General features: G+C 43.5%; 1 protein-coding gene and 1 pseudogene across 1 annotated transcript; both read left to right on the forward strand.

Annotated features, from left to right (window-relative positions):
• Nucleotides 1-716: 716 nt before the first annotated feature.
• Nucleotides 717-15,464, forward strand: Zfp791 (zinc finger protein 791). The gene is made up of 4 exons (XM_087596655.1): nt 717-805; nt 8,974-9,100; nt 9,799-9,859; nt 13,655-15,464. The coding sequence occupies exons 1-4, from the start codon at nt 803-805 to the stop codon at nt 15,063-15,065; spliced, it is 1,602 nt and encodes a 533-aa protein (XP_087452781.1). The 5' UTR covers nt 717-802; the 3' UTR covers nt 15,066-15,464.
• On the forward strand, nt 18,655-19,031 carry Sec61g-ps1 (Sec61 translocon subunit gamma, pseudogene 1; annotated as a pseudogene).

The raw sequence follows: 21,301 nt of genomic DNA on the forward strand, positions 1-21,301 counted from the left end.
AAAAAACAACAAGTACCTGTGATTACAATACTAGGGAGGCTGAGGCAGAAGGGTCCTGAGCTACATTGCCAGCCCTTGTTATATAGCAGAGAAACAAAGAAACCTATACCAGTGCTGGGGTTGTCCAATTCAAATGTCAGACCAGTTAAAAGCACAGACTGCTCTTCCAGAGGTCCTGAGTTCAAATTCCAGCAACCACATGGTGGCTCACAACCATCTGTAATGAGATCTGATGCCCTCTTCTGGTGTGTCTGAAGACAGCTACAGTGTGCTTATACCTATATATGTTAAATAAATCTTTAAAAAGAAAGAAAGAAAAGAAAAGAAAAGAAACTTCTGTGTCAAATGTCAGACCAGAGTAGGGTATTCCTTTTCTAAACCTGGATCTGTGACGATGGTGAAACTATGAAGCAAACCCTGATCTGCCTTGAAAAACGAAGTGTCTGTTGCAAACAACCACGGTTTTAGGACCAGCCTCCCTCCCTGGAGGGCTTTCCGTCCTCTTGCAAACACTATTAACTACTCTGCATAACGCTAGATGTAGCACCATCTGGAAGCCGAGCACATTTGCGCTCCTTATTCAGAAGCAGCTGCGGAAAGACGTCGGGGTCTCTCCAGAACAACTTAAACGCAGAATGCCCTAGGCTACCTGGTCAATCAGAAAAGGTGACACCCTTAAGGCGGGGAGTGGGCGTGGCCATGTTATGCACATGCGCGGGACGTCACACAAGTCTGGACTAGGTGACGGACTAGTGCGATTTCCTTGAGGATAAGGTAAAGCCTGGATCTGCGAAGACCTGCAATGGTGAGTGCGGCTGCCTCGCCACGGGGGGGGGGGGGGGGGGGGGAGGAGAGGGAAGGAGAAATGGGGGGTGTAGCGGAGGGGGTGCTGGTCCTACCCATCTGCGCAGCAACCAGCCCAGCAGGAGCGGGGCTCTGAGCCCTGCGGGTCTGTGACCAGATTTGGGCACTGGAAGAGCTAAGCTTGTGCGGGCCCGGGCCTTTCGCTCGCCCCAGAGTCACTGGTACCACTCGGTTTTATGAGGGTGTTGGACACAGCCACTGATTTGAGGCCTTGCCCTCTAATCTCGTCTTTCTAGGGCTAGAAGTAAATCCCTAAATTTCCACAGGCTTCGCTAATTTCTAAACCTCAGCTTCTTCCCACTCCAGTTTAGAACAGAACTTCGTGATCTCTGAGTGGCCTCGGTGGTGCGTAAATGTTTAGATACTGTAACCCGTGTTGGGGCTGGAGAGATGGTTCCGTGGTTAAGAGTACTTGAGGCTCTCCAAAGGACAAGGGTTCAGTTCCCAGCACCTAAATGGTGGTTCGCAACCAACCATAAATCCAGATCCAAGAGATCCTACAACCTGCTTCTGACCACCTTGGGTACAAGGCACACAGGTGGTACACATACATATTTGCAGCGAAAACATTCATACACATGAAATAACTCCTTTTCTCTTTATCCTAGCAGGAAGCCAACGCTGAGAGATCACTTCAAGTTTGAGTCTATCTTAGGCTACATAATAAATTTCAGGCCAATGTGAGACCCTGTCTTCAAAACAGAAAGCTAGAGAGATGCTTCAGTGGCTAGGCTAAGAGCTCTCTGCTTACAGAAGACTCAGGTTCAGTTCCAGTAGCTATTCCTCTGTAACTCCAGAGTTCCAGGGGACATGACATCTCCTATATCTTCTTCTTGCCTCCAGGGGCGCTCTCCCTCTCCCTTCCTCCCCCTCCCTCTTCCCCCTTCCCTTTCTTCCCCCTCCCCTTTTCTCTTCTTTCCCTTCCCCTTTTTCCCCCTCCCCCTTCTTCCCCTCCCTCTGTGGGTTTTTTTGAGACAGGGTTTCTGGCTGTCCTGGACTCTTAGTAAACCAAGCTGCCAGAGCTGATTTCCCACTCACAGATCCGCCTGCCTCTGCCTCCCTAATGCTGAGATTAAAGTTATGGGCCACTGTGTAGTACCTGCTGGCCTTGAACTCAGATCTGCTTGCCTCTGCCTTTCAAGTGCTGGGATTAGAGTCTGTGCCCCCAGTGCCCAGCTTCATTAAGTACAAACCCAATTCCACTGAGCTATAGCCTTGGTTTGTATTTGTCTTAGAAACACATTTTCTCTATTCAGTTTGGGTGACCAAACATATTGCCTTAGGCAGATGCTGCACCACAGACCCACACTCTCCTGCCCTCTTTTTTCATATTCTGGAAGAAAGGCCTCACCTTTGTTATGCAGGCCTCTGGTGGGATTGTTCTGCCTCAGCTTCCTGATCCCTTGGGCCTACAGATGCAAACCTCTGCACCTGATATTTCTCTCAAACACTTCAGATTTATTTATTTTCCACATAGGAGTATTTAGCCAGCATGCATGTATATGTAGCACACGAATGCCTGGCCGCGTACAGAGGTCAGGAGGATCGTTGTGAGCCACCAGATGGGTGCTGGGAGCCAAACCCAGGTCCTCGAGAGCAAGTGTGTCTAACCACTGAGCCATCTCGGCAGCCCCCCTTTTTTTTGAATTCTAGTACTGTGGGGTTTTTCTCATTTAAATATTTGAAATAAATCACTCTTTAGCTTCCATGACTTGTAAATTAAAGCCCAACGTAATTAGTCGTCTCATCCGGCTCATTTTGACACTTTGTCTTTGCACTTCAGAACAGAGCTCAACTTCTCCTGTGTTTACCATAGTCAGTGTTTGGGTTTTTGTCATTGTTGTCGTTCTTAGCCTGTATCTAATTACATGTCTGTCATTAAATTGGAATAATTACTGTCAGCCGTTGCTTCATATGGATGTTTCGTGTTTTGGTTCCTTAGCTCATGTCTCTCTTGTAGGAGAAGTTTGGGTTTTTTTGTTTTTTCTCGGGCTGGGGATTTAGCTCAGTGGTAGAGCGCTTACCTAGGAAGCGCAAGGCCCTGGGTTCGGTCCCCAGCTCCGAAAAAAAAAAAAAAGAACCAAAAAAATATTTTTAAAGGTTTATTTATTTATTTATTTATTTATTATTTATTTTATATACCTACACTGTAGCTGTCTTCAGACACACCAGAAGAGGGCATCGGATCCCATTACAGATGGTCGTGAGCCACCATGTGGTTGCTGGGAATTGAACTCAGGACCTGTGGAGGATCGATCAGTGTTCTTAGGCTTTGAGTCATCTCCCCAGATCCCTTAAGAAGTTTTTTTTAATGGGTGGTAGCATGTGTGCACATGAACGCACCCTCAGAGGTGTAGAGTCTTCCCAGAGCTGGAGTTACAGACGTTGTGAGCCAAGCAACGTGAGGGCTGGAAACCAAAGATGGGTCCTGTGCAAGGGCAGTGTGTGCTTTTAACTACGGAGCTGTCTCTCCGACCTCTAAACAACCTTTTGATATCAACTTCCTCTGCCTTGGGTAGCGTGCGTTTTGTTTTTTCTCTTTGGTATTAGGTTCCAGAGAAAAAGATTCTTCATGGTTGGAAAGACGGTTCAGTGGTTAAGAGTGCTTACTTGTATCAGAATTTTGAAGGCCATGCATGCAACTGCAAATTAGTCTTAGTGGTTGTCTTAGTCAGGGTTTTCTATCCCCACACAAACATCATGACCAAGAAGCAAGTTGAGGAGGAAATGGTTTATTCAGCTTACACTTCCACATTGCTGTTCATCACCAAAGGAAATCAGGATGGGAACTCAAGCAGGGCAGGAAGCAGGAGCTGATGCAGAGGCCATGGAGGGATGTTACTTACTGGCTTGCTTCCCCTGGCTTGCTCAGCTTGTTCTCTTATAGAACCCAAGACCATCAGCCCAGGGACAGCACCACACACAAGGGGCTGGGCCCTCCCTGCTTGATCACTAGGTGAGAAAATGCCTTAGAGCTGGATTTCATGGAAGCATTTCGTCAAGGGAGGCTCCTTTCTCTATGATAGCACAGCTTGTGTCAAGTTGACGCACAGAACCAGCCAGTGTAGTGGTTTAGCCATTTTCACAGAATTAGCTAGTTCTGCCCATGTCGTATCTTCTACGACCTCCCTCTCCGGTTGTCTTAGTTTTGCATTTTTTTTTTTTTTTTTGGGAGTTACTTTGAACGGGCTATTTTTCTCAATTTCTTTCTCTGAGGATACATTCTTGGTATCTATGAGTCTGTTTTTATTTTCTCTAATATTGATTTTGTATCCTGCGACTTTACCGTGTTTATCAGATCCAAGGATGAGGCCACCCGCGAATGCACATGGTTTGACTTCTTCCCTTCCTACTTTATCCTGCTCTGCCCTTCGCACGTCTAGCTGCTGTAGCTGTGACTTCAAACCCGGCAGTGAATGGAAAGGGAGAGCGGACATCCTGTTTCATTCCTGATTCTAAAGAAAATGCTCAATTTGCTCCCGTTGAATACATTGTTAGTTATAAATTTTATCATTGTTAGACGTGTTCTGTTAGTTATAAGTTTTATCATTGTTAGACGTGTTCCACACGTGAAGGCGTGTTAAATTTTGTCAGATGTTTATTCATCAACTGAATGGTGTGATCTCTGTCCTTAAGTTTTTTAATGGTGTGTTACATTTCATATCCCCCCCTGCCACTTCTCTCTCTTTCCTTCAGACAGTGTTTACAAAGCCCCGGCTGTCCTGGAACCCTGGGACTCACAGAGATCCACCTGCCTCTCTCTGCCTCCCAAGTGCTAGGATTAAAGAAATTCACCACCATTATTTTTCAGTTTTCTTTTTAAATTTTCACTTTCTGGGGGGCTGGAGAGACGGCTCAGTGGTTAACAGCACTGACTGTTCTTCCAGAGGTCCTGAGTTCAAATCGCGGCAGCAACTACATGGTGGCTCACAACCATCTGTAATGAGATCTGATGCCCTCTTCTGAAGACAGCTACAGTGTACTTATATATAATAAATAAATAAATCTTTATATAAAAAAAGCTTCACTTTCTGTATATGGGTGTTTTGCCTGCATATATGTCTGCGTCCCATGTATATACTTGGTGCTGGGGGAGGTTGGAAGAGGGCACTACATCCCCTGGAACTGGAATTACAGATAGTTGTAAGCTACCATGCAGGTGCTGGAAATCAAACCCAGATCCTATGGAAGAGCAGCCAGTACTCTTAACTACTGAGCATCTCTCCAGCCCTCACATTTCTTGATTCGCATGTGTTAAACCAACCTTGCCTTTCTGGGAGGAAGCCCACTTGGTTGTTGTAATCTGAATGAGATATGCCCCATGTTCCCTCCAGCTCATGACCCTGTTTGGGGAGGCTTATGAAGTACCTTGCTGGAGGTAGAATGTCACTGGGTTGGGGTTGGGGTTGGGGAATGGAAAGACTTGGAGCCATTTGGAGTTGGCCCTCTCTACTTGCTGCTGTGGTTCAGGACGTGAACACTCAGCTGTTGCTGCCACTGTCCCTGGTGCCGGCTGCGTGCTTCCTCACTGTGATGGTGAGGGTCCCTTCCTTATTCCTCTGAAACTGTAAGCCCAAAATAAGCTTTTCATTCTGTAGATTGGCTTGGTCCCATCCTAGCCATAGAAAAGTAGCTAAGACATCTGCACGCAACATGCACACATCTTACTTTAGTGCAGATTCTGGGTTTAATTTTGGTTGATGAGGCAGGTTTAGAAATTCTTTTGTTTCTTCTGGGAAGTCCTCAAAATCACCTCGAATAATGTTCTGAATTCCATTAGAGTTATAATGGGGATCCTTTGATCTCTAATTGTGTTTAATTTTTGGGTTTTTCCCTATTTTTGTCATATTGGCTAAGGGTTTATCTAACTTTCTCAAAGAACCGACTTTTCAGCTGACTTCAGTCTCTGTTTTCACTAATCCCTTCCCTCATCTGTAGTCCTTGCCATCTTCTGTGTTTGGGATTGGCTGCTTGTTTTTCAAGAGCCTTAGGTAGAGCATTAAGTTATGTGATATATCTCAAATTTTTTTTAATTCGAGCACTTATTACTGAATTATGCAAATTCATCCTAGGGCCGCCTTGGCTGTGTCCCAGAAGCTCTGATGGGTTCCCTTTTCCTTATCATTTGTCTCCGGGAATCTTAATTTTCTGTCTGATTTCTTGGATGACGCCCACTGTTCATTCAGTAATGTATTTTAGTCTCCGAGTATCTTTGTGATGTTGGTCCTTTCTCTTCTCGGTTTCCCATTTCACTCCATTGCAGGGGTTTGGGGTTTGGTTTTTTGTAGGCTTTCTAGTTTGCTTGGCTTTGGTATTTGGTATTTGGTATTTGTTGAGATTTGATTAATTTGGGAGACTGGTACATCGGTGTTTCTTATCTGTTGGGGGAAATTTGTCACCATTAGGGGTTTTACTGCTGTGAAGAGACACCATGACCTCGGCAACTCTTATGAAGGACAGCATGTGATTGGGGCTGGCTTACAGGTTCCGAGGTGCAGTTTGTTATCGCCGTGGGGGAACCTGGCAGCATGCAGGCAGACAGTGCTGGAGAAGGAGCTGCAAGTTCTACACCTAGGTCCATAGACAGTAGGAAGAGACACCCACTAGTCCTACCTTGAGCTTCGGAGACCTCAAAGCCCACACCCAGTACCACACCTACTCCAACAAGGTCACACCTCCTAACAGTGCCACTCCCTGGTGACCAAGCATTCAAACGTGAGTCTGTGGGGGCCATTCCTTCCTGTTCAAACCACCACAACATTCTAAATAGGTGTTAAGTTCAGTTCGCCAGTAATGCATTTTAGCTCTAAAGTTTCTTTTAGTTTGGAAGACCTATGTAAATATGAGAGTAGGGTATTAAAAGTCCCTCTGCATGGTCTTTTATGTCTTTTATCGTTTTATGAAATTCAATATTCTAGTAATTTGGTGCATAAAAGTTTACCATTGTTATGTCTTCCTAATGAATTGCTTTTTATCAATATGTAACGGAAGGAGAGAATTGATACCACAGAATTGTCTTCTGACCTCCATACTTTTGCCATGGCACATAACCTTTCCCCTTAATGCATAATAACAATAAGTAATTTTTTTTAAATAGCCAGCCATAGTGGCACAGGCCTTTAATCTCAGGCTTGGGAAGCATAGGCAGGCAGATCTCTGAGTTCAAGACAGCATAACAAGTTGCAAGCCAACCAAGGCTATATAGTTAGACCCTGTCTCAAAAAAAATGTTTTATTATTAAGTTCAAGGGGCTTGGCAATTAAGAGCTACTTTTCCAGCACCTGCAGTGAACGGTTTACAACCACCTGTAACTCTGGCTCCAGAAGCTTCAACACCCTGTTCAGGCTTCCTGGGCATACACATGTATGTGTGAACACACATTCACATTGATAATAAGCTAAGAAAGAATAAATAATAAAATACAAATATAAAAAATACTAAGGTAAAGAAGGTGTGTGGCACATGCCTTTAATCCCAGCACTTGGGAGATAGAGTTAGGCAGATCGAGGATAGCCTGGGCTACATAGTGAGTTCCAGGTCAGCCTGTGCTACATAGTGAGACCCCTGTCTCAAAAACAGCAACAAAGCAATACATTCAAGATCACCCTCAGCATCAATAAGTTTGAGCCTCCTCGCTTGGGATACATGAGACCCCCCCCCCGTCTGTCTCTCTGTCTCTGTGTGTGTCTCTCTCTGTCTCTCTCTGTCTCTGTCTGTGTGTGTGTGTCTCTCTCAAACACACATACACACACACACACACACACACACACACATACACACCCTTGAGTACCTTAGGACAGTGTATTGAACTGTATCTCATTACAAGTTGGATTTCTATAGAATCTGTGGCGCCTTGTTTCTACGCACTTCTTTTTTTTTCTGTTCTTTTTTTCGGAGCTGGGAACCGAACCCAGGGCCTTGCGCTTCCTAGGCAAGCGCTCTACCACTGAGCTAAATCCCCAACCCCGGCGCCTTGTTTCTAATGAAGGGAATGAATGGGGGAAACTTACAAATCTTCAGTGCATTCCTTCCTCCCCCCCCCCCCCCCCCCCCCGAGTCTGAGGACCAAACCCAGGGCCTTGCGCTTGCTAGGCAAGCACTCTACCACTGAGCTAAATCCCCAACCCCTCTTCAGTGCATCCTTATACATTAAATCCTCCACCCAGAGTCAGACATGATGAATGTCTGTGATCTCAACCCTTAAAAGTCTGAGGAAGAAGTATCAAACATCATAAGCAGTAAAAAAAAAAAAAAAAAAAAAAAAGAATTTTTCTCACCAAAAATAGATGAAAAACTTTTATTCCAGTTAAACTACCATTATAGACTAGTAAGACGTGATGACAGCCAATCGTGGCCTGTGATCACAGCACCAAGGGGACCAAGGCAGCAAGATCACATCTTCCAGATCGGCTTGGACTATGGAGTTAAGGCCCTGTCTATAAACAAATAAGGAGGTGTGGGAGCCTGCACTTTAATCCCAGCATTGGAAGGCAGAAGCAGGAGGATCAGGAGTTTAAGGCCATCTTTCATATGCCAATATGGACTACTTAAGACTCTTATCTCCAAAAGCAAATTAAACTATATATATTTTTTTAAAGATTTATTTATTTAATGTATTTGAGTACACTGTAGCTGTCTTCAGACACACCAGAAGAGGGCATCAGATCTCATTATAGATGGTTGTGAGCCACCATGTGGTTGCTGGGATTTGAACTCAGGACCTCTGGAAGAACAGTTAGTGCTCCTAACCACTGAGCCATCTCTCCAGCCCAAACTATATATTTTTTAAAATGCTTGTGCGGTGACCATAGTAAAAAAATGTCACCTGTTGTTCATGCTTTCTAGAAGCTGTTAAACTTACACAACTCTCTATGAATAATTAGTAAAACTGACAATCAAGCCAGGCAGTTAAGTGTTGAGGGACCGCAGAATTGCATGTCACCTTTGGGCTAGCCTGCCTGAGTGGAACAGTTCGCCCAGCATGAATGACACTTGGTTCATTCCCCAGTACTGCAAAGGGAAAAAAATAATGCTGTGTGTGTGCATTTACAGATTGAATATAGATTCCCTAGCCCTGGTGATCGTCTGTCTCTTCTTCACATGGTCTAGGATTCGGTGACCTTTGAAGACGTGTGTGTCACTTTCTCTCAGGAAGAGTGGGCTGTGCTGCGTCCTGCGCAGAAGAAACTCTACAGAGATGTGATGTGGGAAACCATGGCAAACCTGGCCTCTGTGGGTAAGGGCGATGTTGTTTCCTTCACGTAGGTAATTACATGACTTTGGGGGAGGGAGGGATTGTTTTTGTTGTTGGGATTGTTTGAGGCAAGTTTCCACTGTGTATCCCCGATGACCTAGAACTTGTTAGATAGACCAGGCTGGCCTTCAACTTTCAGAGATCTGCCTGCCTCTGCCTCCCCGTTGCTGGGATTAAAAGTGTGCACCACCAAGCCCACCAACAGTGATTTCTTGCCTGCCATCACTATTTGAAGAGTTAGGATGTAAAAAGTGGTTTATAGTGACTTAGGCCAGGCACTGTGAGCTTGTTTCAGACCTAGAACCTAAGAAGATTTTGGTAAGCAATAAGAGTATGTAATGGGGGGTTGGGGATTTAGCTCAGTGGTAGAGCGCTTGCCTAGGAAGCGCAAGGCCCTGGGTTCGGTCCCCAGCTCTGAAAAAAAAGAACCAAAAAAAAAAAAGGGTATGTAATGGGGGGCTGGAGAAATGGCTCAGTGGTTAAGAGCACTGACTGCTCTTCCAGAGGTCCTGAGTTCAATTCCCAGCAACCACATGGTGGCTCACAGCCAACTGTAATGAGATCTGATGCCCTCTTCCGGTGTGTCTGAAGACAGCTACAATGTACTTATATTCAATAAATAAATAAAATCTTTTTTTAAAAAAAAGAGTTTGTAATGGTTTTACGGGTTTACATTTTAGGGGGTGAATTGGAAGACGAGGATGTTACAAATCAGTACAGAATCCAAGAGGAAAATGTAAGGTGAGTTTACACACTAAAGAAAGCAGAATCTTACTACATGTTACATTTTTAAATTAGGCAACCAAAAGAAACTTGTATATGGTTTTCTTTAAAAAAATGTTTTTTGTCAAAATAGTTTAAATGACACAGATACTGAACGTTTAAACATTTTATTAGATAGGGTAGTTGTCTTAGGTTTTATTGCCTGTGAGGAGACACCATAACCAAGGCAACTCTTTTTTTTTTTTTTTTTTTTCGGACCTGGGGACCGAACCCAGGGCCTTGCGCTTGCTAGGCAAGCGCGCTACCACTGAGCTAAATCCCAAACCCCTATTTATTTATTTTTATGTACAGCATTCTGTCTGTATATATGACTGCAGGCCAGAAGAGGACACCAGATCTCATTACAGATGGTTGTGAGCCACCATGTGGTTGCTGGGAATTGAACTCATAACCTCTGGAAGAGCAGTCAGTGCTCTTAACCACTGAGCCATCTCTCCAGCCCAACCAAGGCAACTCTTATAAAGGCCAACATTTAATTGGGGCTGGCTTACAATTTCAGAGGTTCAGTCCATTATCATCATGGTTGGAAGCATGGCGGCCTCCAGGCAGACATGGTGCTGAAGGAGCTAGGAGTTCTCCATCTTGATCCAAAGGCAGCCAGGAGGAGACTATCTTTTACACTGGCAGAGCCTGACAGAACTCTGAGCCTACCACACAGTGACACAGTTCCTCCAGCAAGGCCACACCTCCTAATAGTGCCACTCCCAATGGCCAAGCAATTCAAACACATGAATTTAGACAGGCCAAACCTATGCTCTGGAAACCTCACAGTCATACTGATCAGATTTGAGAGAGGGAGACCGCCTGAAGAACTAGATTCAAGAGAATCAAACAGAAAGATATCTCTATTCTAAACTTTTGTCTTGAGAAGTATATTTTACAGAATGTACCTACTTGGATTCCTGGTCTCAAAGACTTTCAGCTGGGTCCAGTCAAGACACACATCCAGCTACAACATTTATTTCATTCTTCCTACCCCTACCCCCAAGGATATTTCAATGCCCATGTACAGCTTGAAGAAGTTATAGGAGAGTCGTCGCCCCAATTCCCTGGACTTTTGGGGGGCTGAAAGTGATTATTCTAAGGTTGTTTTTATGAGGAATTTAGAAGTGGTTGTAATTTAACAGGGAGGAATTAGCTAGATTGAATTGTACAGCCATAATCTCATTTGGTAACTAAGCTAAAATCATATCTTTGCTTTGGTATAGAATTTATTTGTTAAAAAAGTTTAAAAATACAAGGTTTAGAGACAGTCCTTCTATTGTTACTGTTACAAACTTCTGAGTTGATTATACATGTGAGTTAAGGGCCAAATAGCAAATTCATGGCTCATTTGTTAGAATACTTTCACGATAGTTAACAGACAATCCAGATTACAGTCCAGATAGATGGTTTTCAAAAACATCAGAACTCCACAAAATATGAAAAGTAAAGTTATTTATCTTTTGTTGAGACATATCTGCTCCTAACAGTTCCCCTTTGGTGGATTTAACGAAGAAATTGAGCATCTCTTCCTCCAGGAAAGGCAATACTTTGTGGCTAGGCAACCACTGGGCAGAAACTGCCTGTTTCATCTGCAGACTAATACTGTCCAAAAAGGAACACCTTATGCAGAAGAGTTGTTGGCTGATAATCTCTACCGAGCCAGAGTTATCAGCCCTTTGAGGTTTCTGCGTTTCAGAGTCTACCAGTTGGTTTGGGGCCAGAAGGCTGAAGACTTGCACTGACATATTGCTAACAGGGGACTGGGCTAGTGGAGATTTGTCTCTACAACCTCTCAGTTCTGGAAGCCGTGTTAGGCTTCCTATGTGTATAGATATTTGGTCATTCTCAGATTTCTGACGGGGTTAAAGACTGATTATAGTCTTATAGCCTATCAGGCTGTTTAACTCTGAAAATACATATTTTATTAGATAGTTATCAGATAGTATACAAGCTAGCCAGGATATAACACAGATTTTAAGCCTTTCTTAAGCTGGAATGAATAACTAAATGTTTAACTGATAAAATGTTGGACTGGGTGTTAGCTATATTTTATGCTTTTAATTACAAAATGATAATAATTGTGCTCAGCTTATATTTGAGAGAAAAGGTTTTGTTTTAATTAGACAGAAAGGGGGAAGTGTAGGATGATGTCATCAAGCAGGTGTAGGCAGGTACAAGATAGAACGAGGCCTGTCAATGGACGAGAAGGAAGGATGGGCGGGAGAAAAGTTTTAGAGAGGAGGAGACTGGAGCAAGGCAGAAGCAGCAGCAGAGAGAACATGGAGGCCAATGTTAAGATTCCTCTCTGCAAGGGGTTGGGGATTTAGCTCAGTGGTAGAGCGCTTGCCTAGCAAGCACAAGGCCCTGGGTTCAGTCCCCAGCTCCGAAAAAAAGAAAAAAGAGAAAAAAAAAAAGATTCCTCTCTGCACATTTACAGGTTGTTATGAATGTTCTTAAGGGATGGATGTGCACAGGGCTTTGTTTGTCTAGATCAGCAAATTATGTATTATCAGTTGGATCAGAGGTTATTGTGTTGTGTGTTCTTTCATGTGGTGATTTAAGTTTAAGAGAGTGTGTGGTGACTGGAGACACTGGGCCGCCACAGAATTGGGATGTATATTTCTGGCATGGTGGCAGCCTGCCTTGGGAACTGGATGGGTAGAGAGGTTGTTGCCAGGCTCAGAGAGAAGCCGTCAGCAGTGTGATATGAGATGGAGCAGAGCAGCTGTGTTATATCCTGGCTAGCTTGTATACCTTTGCTGACTGAGATGGAGATATCTATGAGATATCTTGGGGCACTGTGGTGCCAGATCCAGTGCAGGGTAAAAGACAGCATTTATTATAATTTTACACCAACACACATGTGATCCGAACACTTTGAAGACAAAGGCAGAGGCAGGAGGATCATAGTAAATTAAAGGCAGGAGGGGGGACATCCTGAGTTCAAAGCCAACCTGGTCTATATAGTGAATAAAGGTCAGCCAAGGTTACATAATAAAACTCAAAAAAAATGTTTTTTAACTTGGAAACAGCATTAAGAAACCTCATATAACCTGGGTGGTTGTGGTGGTGCAACCCTTTAATCCCAGCACTCAAGAGGTGGCAGAGGCAGGTGGATCTCTGAGTTCGAGACCAGTCTGGACTACAGATGACTTCCAGGACTGCCAGGCCTACACAGAGAAACCCCATATGGAAAAACAACCCTGTATATTGATAATACTCTGTTATTGTACTTTTTGATTGTTTGGGTGTTATTATAATTATGTGTGTTTATGTATGTGTCTATCTGCTTGAATTTATGTGTACCACACGCATGCAGGAGTTCCTAGGGACCAGAAGAGGCAATCAGATGCCCTGGAACTAGAATTACAGGTGATTCTGAGCCACCATGGGGGTACAAACCTAGGCAAGCAGTAAGTGCTCTTAACCTTTGCCATTTCTCTGGGCCCTGGTTTGATGTTTTGAGACAGGAGTCTACCATAGAGCCCTAGATAACCACAAACTCCTAACAGTCCTCCTGCCTCAGCTTTCCAAATGCTGGGCTTTCAGGCATGCAGTACCGGCCTGGCTTTTGCTTTTATTTTGAGGTAGAACCTTGCTTTATAACACTAACTGCCCTCACATTTGTGATCCTCCTGCCTCAGCCTCCCAAGTGCCAGGAGGTACACCACCATATCCTGGCTATAAAAATGTAATTCTGGTGTGTATCAGTGAACATTAAATGGTAAACAACTATTAATAATGTTATTCTGATTTTTCTTTTTGCAGAAGTTATATGATACAAAGACTCTATGAAAGTAAAGAGGTTACTCAGCATAGAGAAAGCTTCAGCCAGATTCCAAACACTGGCGTGACCAAGATAACTGCTGGAGGAAAACCATATAATTGTAGTGTATGTGGAAAAGGCTTCATGCTTTGTTCTTCCCTCACTAGACATGTCAGATCTCACCCTGGGCATGAGCTTGACGGGTTTAAGTGTGGAGAGAAGAGATATAAATGTAAGGAATGTGGGGCCACCTTCAGTTACCTCAAATCCTTTCAGAGACATGAAAGGACTCACGCTGGAGAAAACCCCTACAGGTGTAAGCACTGTGGGAAGACCTTCATCTATTACCAGCCCTTTCAAACACATGAACGGACACACATTGGAGAGAGAATCTATCAGTGCAAGCATTGTGGTAAAGTGCTCAGCTCTCCTGGTTCTCTTAGAATTCATGAAAGAATTCACACTGGGGAGAGGCCCTACGTGTGTGAGAAGTGTGGGAAGGCCTTCAGTTGTCCCAGTTCCATCCAAATCCACGGAAGAACCCACACTGGGGAGAGGCCCTATGAATGTAAAGAATGTGGGAAAGCCTTCATCTCCCGCACGAGTGTTAAAACGCACATGGTAACACACAGTGGTGACGCACACAAGCCTCACAAATGCAAGGATTGTGGGAAGGCATTCCTTCGGCCATGTTTCCTCCGAGTGCATGCTCGAATTCACACCGGAGAGAAGCCATACGTTTGCAAGCAATGTGGTAAAGCTTTTAGATGTTCCACTTCGATTCAGATTCATAAAAGGACTCACACCGGAGAGAAACCCTACACGTGTAAGGAGTGTGGTAAAGCTTTCAGTGCCCATTCAGCATTTCGAGTCCACAGGCGGGTGCACACTGGAGAGAAACCTTACAAATGCAGAGACTGTGGGAAAGCCTTCATCTGTCTCACATACTGTCGTATGCATGAGAGAAAACACACCAGAGAGAAACCCTATGAATGTCAGCAGTGTGGCAAAGCCTTCATTTCTCTTGAAAACTTTCAACGGCACGTCAAGACACACACGGAAGACATACCTTATAAATGTAAGGAATGTGGAAAAGCTTTCGTTTTCCTCAGCGCACTTCGAGCCCATGAAAGGATTCACACTGGAGAGAAGCCTTATGAGTGTAAGCAATGTGGCAAAACCTTTAGATGTTCAAGTTATGTTCAGGTACACAGGAGGATCCACACCGGTGAGAAACCCTATGAATGCAAGGAGTGTGGAAAAACCTTCATTTATTCTACAAGCTTTCGAGGACACATGAGAATGCACACGGGAGAGAAACCCTATAAATGTAAGGAGTGTGAGAAAGCCTTCAGGCTTGGGAGTTCCCTCAAAAGACATGAAAGAACTCACAGTGGGAAGAAATGTGTTTAGTGTACACGTTACGGGAGAACATTTTGCTTTGTCCATATCTTCAATAAACGTGAAAATGCACAATGGACAACGAGTGTGAGGAATGGGGAACAAAAGTTTCCAATTTTAACAAAAATGTCCATTGTGGAGAAATCTCAAGCTATTAATTAAGAAGTTAATACAGGAAACTAACTGCAGTGGAACAGGGAACTCACATCAAATGGGCCAGAAAATTTAAAATGTGAGGAAACATAAAAGCTAAACATGGTCACCAGTGTTTAGTTGTTTCTGCTCTGTCTGCTTGCTTCGTTTGCTGTCACCCTTACTGGCCTGACGTTCACTAGGTAGACTAAACCGACCTCAAACTCAGAGATGCCCCTGTCTCTACCTCCCAAGTTACATTAAAAGTATGTGCCACCAGGTTGTGTGTGTGTGTGTGTGTGTGTGTGGGTGGGTGCGCGCGCGTGCGCGCACATATGTATTAAAAGAAAGATTGTTTTATCTTATAGTTTCAGAAGACTAACTCTCCATTGTAAAGTAACTTTTATTTGCCTGATGTAATTGTCTCTGTGGCTTCTGTCTGCTATCCTAGGCCTAGTCCTGGAAGCTTCTAGCCTCTGTACAATCTAATCCTGGCTTAGAATGTTTTCAGCCTCTAAGACGTACCGAGGAATAACTCACCCTTTCTTGATCTTTTTTTTTGAACTTCATCTGCTTGGTCAACTCAGCTAGCTGTTCTAGCTCAAAACTCTCCATGATGACTGATTCAGTCTGGCTTCTCCCTGCTTCTCTGAATTGCTCTGCTTGGCCTCAAACGAACTCTAGCAGTCTTTTCTAACCCTCTGGCTCATTCTGTCGTCACCTGTGTCTAGCTTGTTCTCTCTTCAGCCTGTCTCTGTAAAACTCCCCTGGTAAACCTGTCTCCTCCCCTCACCCCCTCTCTCTGTCTTCCTGCACTGTTCTGTCTTGCATAGGCGCTTTCATCTCTGTTCTCCTGAGAGTTGGACATATCTTTTTTTTTAATTTTTTTTATTTATTCATTTATTATATATAAGTACACTGTAGCTGTCTTCAGATACACCAGAAGAGGGCATCAGATCTCTTTACAGATGGTTGTGAGCCACCATGTGGTTGCTGGGAATTGAACTCATGACCTCTGGAAGAGCAGTCGGGTGCTCTTAACCGCTGAGCCATCTCTCCAGCCCGAGTTGGACATATCTTATTCTGTAAAATCTTTCTGTGATTCATCACTTTGTCACTTAATTAGACATCACTTTCAAACATAGGTGCCTCCTTCTGCCAACTAGTTTTACCTTCACTGTTGGAGATCAAAGGTACGTACTAAGGGCATGTCTGTATCCCAGCCAGTGGTTTAACGTTTTGAGCTAAGGGCTGAGCCACCCCGGAACACAATCAGGGTTCACAGTATGGTCAAATAGCTACAGCAGTCAGTCCATCGTGGAAGGAGAGTGTGATAACAAAGCAAGCAGCAGGAACAGGATGTGGAAACTGCGAGTAGAGCTAGTCCTTAAGCTCTCAAATCCCTGCCCCGGTGACATACTTCCCCCAGTGATGTCACCCCCCTAAACCTCTCTAAATAGTGCTGCCAACTGGAAAGTGTTCAAGAGACCATGGAAGCCATTCCTCATTCCAACCATCACAATTAGTAGTTGGGGTTTTCCTGACTTCATAAGAAAGGTAATGGACCCTTCTGCCTGGTCCTTTCTGCTAGGACAGACTGCTAACTAGTCTGCTCCCCAGAAGAGGCTTTATCTTCAGACATACCAGGAGATCCACTGCACTCAGCAAACATTTGATACCACATCCTGAGGCATCCCAGGAGATCTGCTGTACCCAGGACACCACAGCTTGAAGGCATCCCAGGAGTTCCTCTGTACACAGGGCAACTGGGCAATTGACACCACAGTCTGAAGACCACCCAGGAGCTCTGTGATACGCAGGGCAACTGACCTAAAAGACTGAAAGCCTCCCTAGAGTGTGGCTACACACAAGGAAACAGAAACCACAATCCATTGACCCCACCCCTACCCCCACGCCCACAGCAGTGTGACTGCTCCTCTGAAGATCTAACAGTCTGCAGCCCTCCCAGGAGATCTACTCCCAGCAGCTTCTCTGCCCCTCTGAAGACCCTCCAGTTGGAAGGCCCCACAGGAGATCTGCCACAGCCAGGGCCACAGGCCTACCAAGAGACCTGTTGCAACCCAGGTACAAAAGAGGCAGACTCCAGACAGAGTCACCCAGACCAGTAAACACTGGGGATAACCAGATGGTGAGAGGCAAGCACAAGACCGTAAGCAACAGAAGCCAGTATATGGGCATCGTCAGAACCCAGCTCTCCCACCACAGCAAGCCCTGGATACAACACACCTTAAAGTCAGCAAGCTGACCTAAAATCCTTTCTCATGAAAATAATAGAGTCCTTTAAGGAGAATATAAATAACTCAATGAAAGAAAAGCAGGAAGTATATAAATAACTCAATGAAAGAAAAGCACAAGTATAAAGGTAGAAGCCCTTATAGAGGAAAGAAACTCCTTAAAGAAATACAGGAAAACACAAACAGGTGAAGGAATTGCATAAAGCAGTCCAAGACCTAAAAGTGGAAATAAAAACAATAAAGAAGGGCTGGAGAGATGGCTCAGCGGTTAAGAGCACTGACTGCTCTTCCAGAGGTCCTGAGTTCAATTCCCAGCAACCACATGGTGGCTCACAACCATTTGTAAAGAGATCCGATGCCCTCTTCTGGTGTGTCTGAAGCTACAGTGTACTTATATATAATAAATGAATAAATCTTTAAAAAAAAACAATAAAGAAAACACAAATGGGGCTGGAGAGATGGCTCAGAGGTTAAGAGCACCGACTGTTCTTCCCGAGGTCCTGAGTTCAAATCCCAGCAACCACATGGTGGCTCACAACCATCTGTAATGAAATCTGATGCCCTCTTCTGGTGTGTCTGAAGACAGCTACAATGTACTCATATATAATAAATAAATAAAATATTAAAAAAAAAAAAGAAAACACAAATGGAGGCAAACCAGAAAATGGAAAACCTAGGAAAGAGGTCAGGAATTACAGATGTAAATATCACCAACAGAATACAAGACATAGAAGAGAGATCTCAGGTGTAGAAGATACTGTAAAGAGATTGACACAATGGTCAAAGAAAATTCAAAACATAAACTCCTAACCCAAAACATCCAGGAAATTCAGGACACTATGAAAAGACCAAATCTAAGAATAATGGAAATAGAGGAGAATGAAGATTCCCAGCTCAAAGGGCCTGAAAACGTCTTCAACAAAATCACAAAAGAAAAATTCCCCAACCTAAAGAAAAAGATTGCCATAATGGCACTAAAAGCCTACAGAACACCAAATAAATGGGACCAGAAAAGAAAATCTTCTCGCCACATAATAGTCAAAACATTAAATGCACAGAACAAAGAAAGAATATTAAAATCTGCAAGGGAAAAGCGCCAAGTAACATACCAAAGGCAGACCTATGAGAATTACACCAGACTTCTCAAGAGAGACTACGAAAGCCAGAAGAGCCTGGTCAGAGGTCATGCAGACTCTTAAGAGAACACAAATGCACCCTCTCAAACCGCCATCCCACAAACATGGATCAGGTAATGCAGTTTGTCGAGCCAAGTCAGCAGTTTGTAAAGGACTCGATTCGGCTGGTTAAAAGATGCACCAAACCTGATAGAAAAGAATTCCAGAAGATCGCCATGGCCACAGCGATTGGATTCGCTATCATGGGGTTCATCGGCTTCTTTGTGAAACTGATCCACATCCCTATTAATAACATTATTGTGGGTGGCTGAGTCCTTCCTCATCGTGGGACTGGTGAACCAATGAAGGGGTGACAAGCTCATGAAATAAAAGTTGCCTGGATGCTTTGTGGTTTTTGTTTCTTTCCTCCTAACTATGACTTTTCTATTTCTAAATTAAAATAATTTCAAAATAAAAAAAAAAGAGAGAGAACACAAATGCCAGCCCAGGCTACTATACCCAGCAAAACTCTCAATTAACATAGATGGAGAAACCAAAATAATCCAGGACAAAACTAAATTCAAACAGTATCTACCTACCAATCGAGCCCTACAGAGGATCCTAGAGTGAAAACTCCAATATAAGGAAGATACCTATATTAAAAAAAAAGACAAGATACTAAGCATCTCACAACAAAGCCAAAAGGAGAGAACTACAAGCACATAAAGCTACCTACAAAAGCAAATATAAGGGGTTGGGGATTTAGCTCAGTGGTAGAGTGCTTGCCTAGCAAGTGCAAGGCCCTGGGTTCGGTCCCCAGCTCCGGAAAAAAAAAAAAAGCAAATATAAGAGGAACCAACCGTCATCTGTCTTTAATGTCTCTCAATATTAGTGGACTCACCTATAAAGAGACATAACCTAACAGACTGGATACACAAACAAGATCCAGCATTTTGCTGCATACAAGAAACACACCTCATTAACAAAGACAGACACTATCTCAGAGTAAAAGGATAGAAAAAGGTCTACCATGCAAATGGTCCCAAGAAACAAGCTGGAGTTGCCATCCCAATATCCAATAAAATAGACTTTCAACCAGAAGTTATCAAGTGTGATAATATGAAGGACACTTCATATTCATCAAAGAGAAAAATCTACGAAGAGAAAGTTCCAATTCTAAACATCTATGCCCTAAATGCATTTTACATTCGTAAAAGAAACTTTAGTAAAGTTCAAAACACATTGAACCCCACACAATAATAGTGGGAGACTTCAACATCCCATTCTCACCAATGGACAAGTCATTGAAACAGAAACTAAACAGAGACACAGTGAAACTAACAGAGGTTATGAACCAGATGGATTTAACAGACATCTACAGAACATTTCATTCTAAAACAAAGGAATATACCTTCTTTTCAGCACCTCATGGTACCTTCTCCAAAACCAACCATATAATTGGTCATAAAACAACCCTCAATTGATACAAGAAGATTGAAATAATCCCATACACCGTATCAGACCACCATGGCCTAAAGCTGGTCTTCAATAACAGCAAAAGCCAACAGAAAACCCACATACATGTGAAAACTGAATGTACTCTCTACTCAATGATAATTTGGTCAAGAATGAAATAAAGAAATTAAAGACTTCCTAGAATTTAATGAAAATGTTGACTCACCATACCCAAGTGTATGGGACCCAATGAAAGCAGTGCTAAGAGGGAAATTCATAGCACTGAGTGCACTGGTAAAGAAACTGGAGAGATCCTACACTAGCAATTTAACGCACACCTGAGAGCGCTAAAACAAAAAGGAGCAAACTCACCCAAGAGGAGTAGAAGGCAGGAAATAGTCAAACTCAGGGCTGAAATCAATCAAATAGAAACAAAGAGAACAGGCTGGAGAGATGGCTCAGCGGTTAAGAGCACCGGCTGCTCTTCCAGAGGTCCTGCAACCACATGGTGGTTCACAACCATCTGTAATGGGATCTGGCACCCTCTTCTGGTGCCTGAAGACAGTAACAGAGAGAGAGAGAGAGAGAGAGAGAGAGAGAGAGAGAGAGAGAGAGAGAGAGAGAGAGAGAGAGAGAGAGAACAAAGCAAAGAATCAGCAAAACCAAAAGCTGGTTCTTTCAAAGAATCAACAAGATAGATAAACCCTTAGCCAAACTAAAGGACCCAGAGGCAGAATCCAAATTAACAAAATCAGAAATGAAAAGGGAGACAGAACAACAGAAACTGAAGAAATTCAAAAAATCATCAGATCCTACTACAAAAGCTTCTACTCAACAAAACTGGAAAATCTAGATGAAATGGATGGTTTTCTAGTCAGATATCAAAGTTAAATCAAGAGCAGGTAAACTTTCTAAACAGGCCCATATCCCATAAGGAAATTAAAAACCTCCCCACCAAAAAGAGGTCCAGGGCCAGATGGATTTAGTTCAGAATTCTATCAGACCTTCAAAGAAGACCTAATAGAAACAGAAGGAGCACTACCTAATTCATTCTATGAAGCCACAAATATTCTGATACCTAAATCACACAAGGACCCTACAAAAAAGGAGAACCTCAGACCAATCTCGCTTATGAATATTGATGCAAAAATACTCAATAAAATTCTCGCAAACCAAATCCAAGAACATATCAAAACCATCATTCACCACGATCAAGTGGGCTTCATCTCAGGGATGAACGGTTGGTTCAATATACGAAAATCCATTAACATAATCCACCATATAAACAAAC

Source organism: Rattus norvegicus, chromosome 19 (assembly GCF_021556685.1).
Source record: "Rattus norvegicus strain SHRSP/BbbUtx chromosome 19, alternate assembly SHRSP_T2T, whole genome shotgun sequence".
Classification (NCBI taxonomy): Eukaryota; Metazoa; Chordata; class Mammalia; order Rodentia; family Muridae; genus Rattus; species Rattus norvegicus.

Coding starts and splice junctions, on each gene's coding strand:
- Zfp791 (XM_087596655.1), top strand. Junction 9,101..9,798: donor GGCAAACCTGGCCTCTGTGG/GTAAGGGCGATG, acceptor TTTACATTTTAG/GGGGTGAATTGGAAGACGAG. Junction 9,860..13,654: donor ATCCAAGAGGAAAATGTAAG/GTGAGTTTACAC, acceptor TTCTTTTTGCAG/AAGTTATATGATACAAAGAC.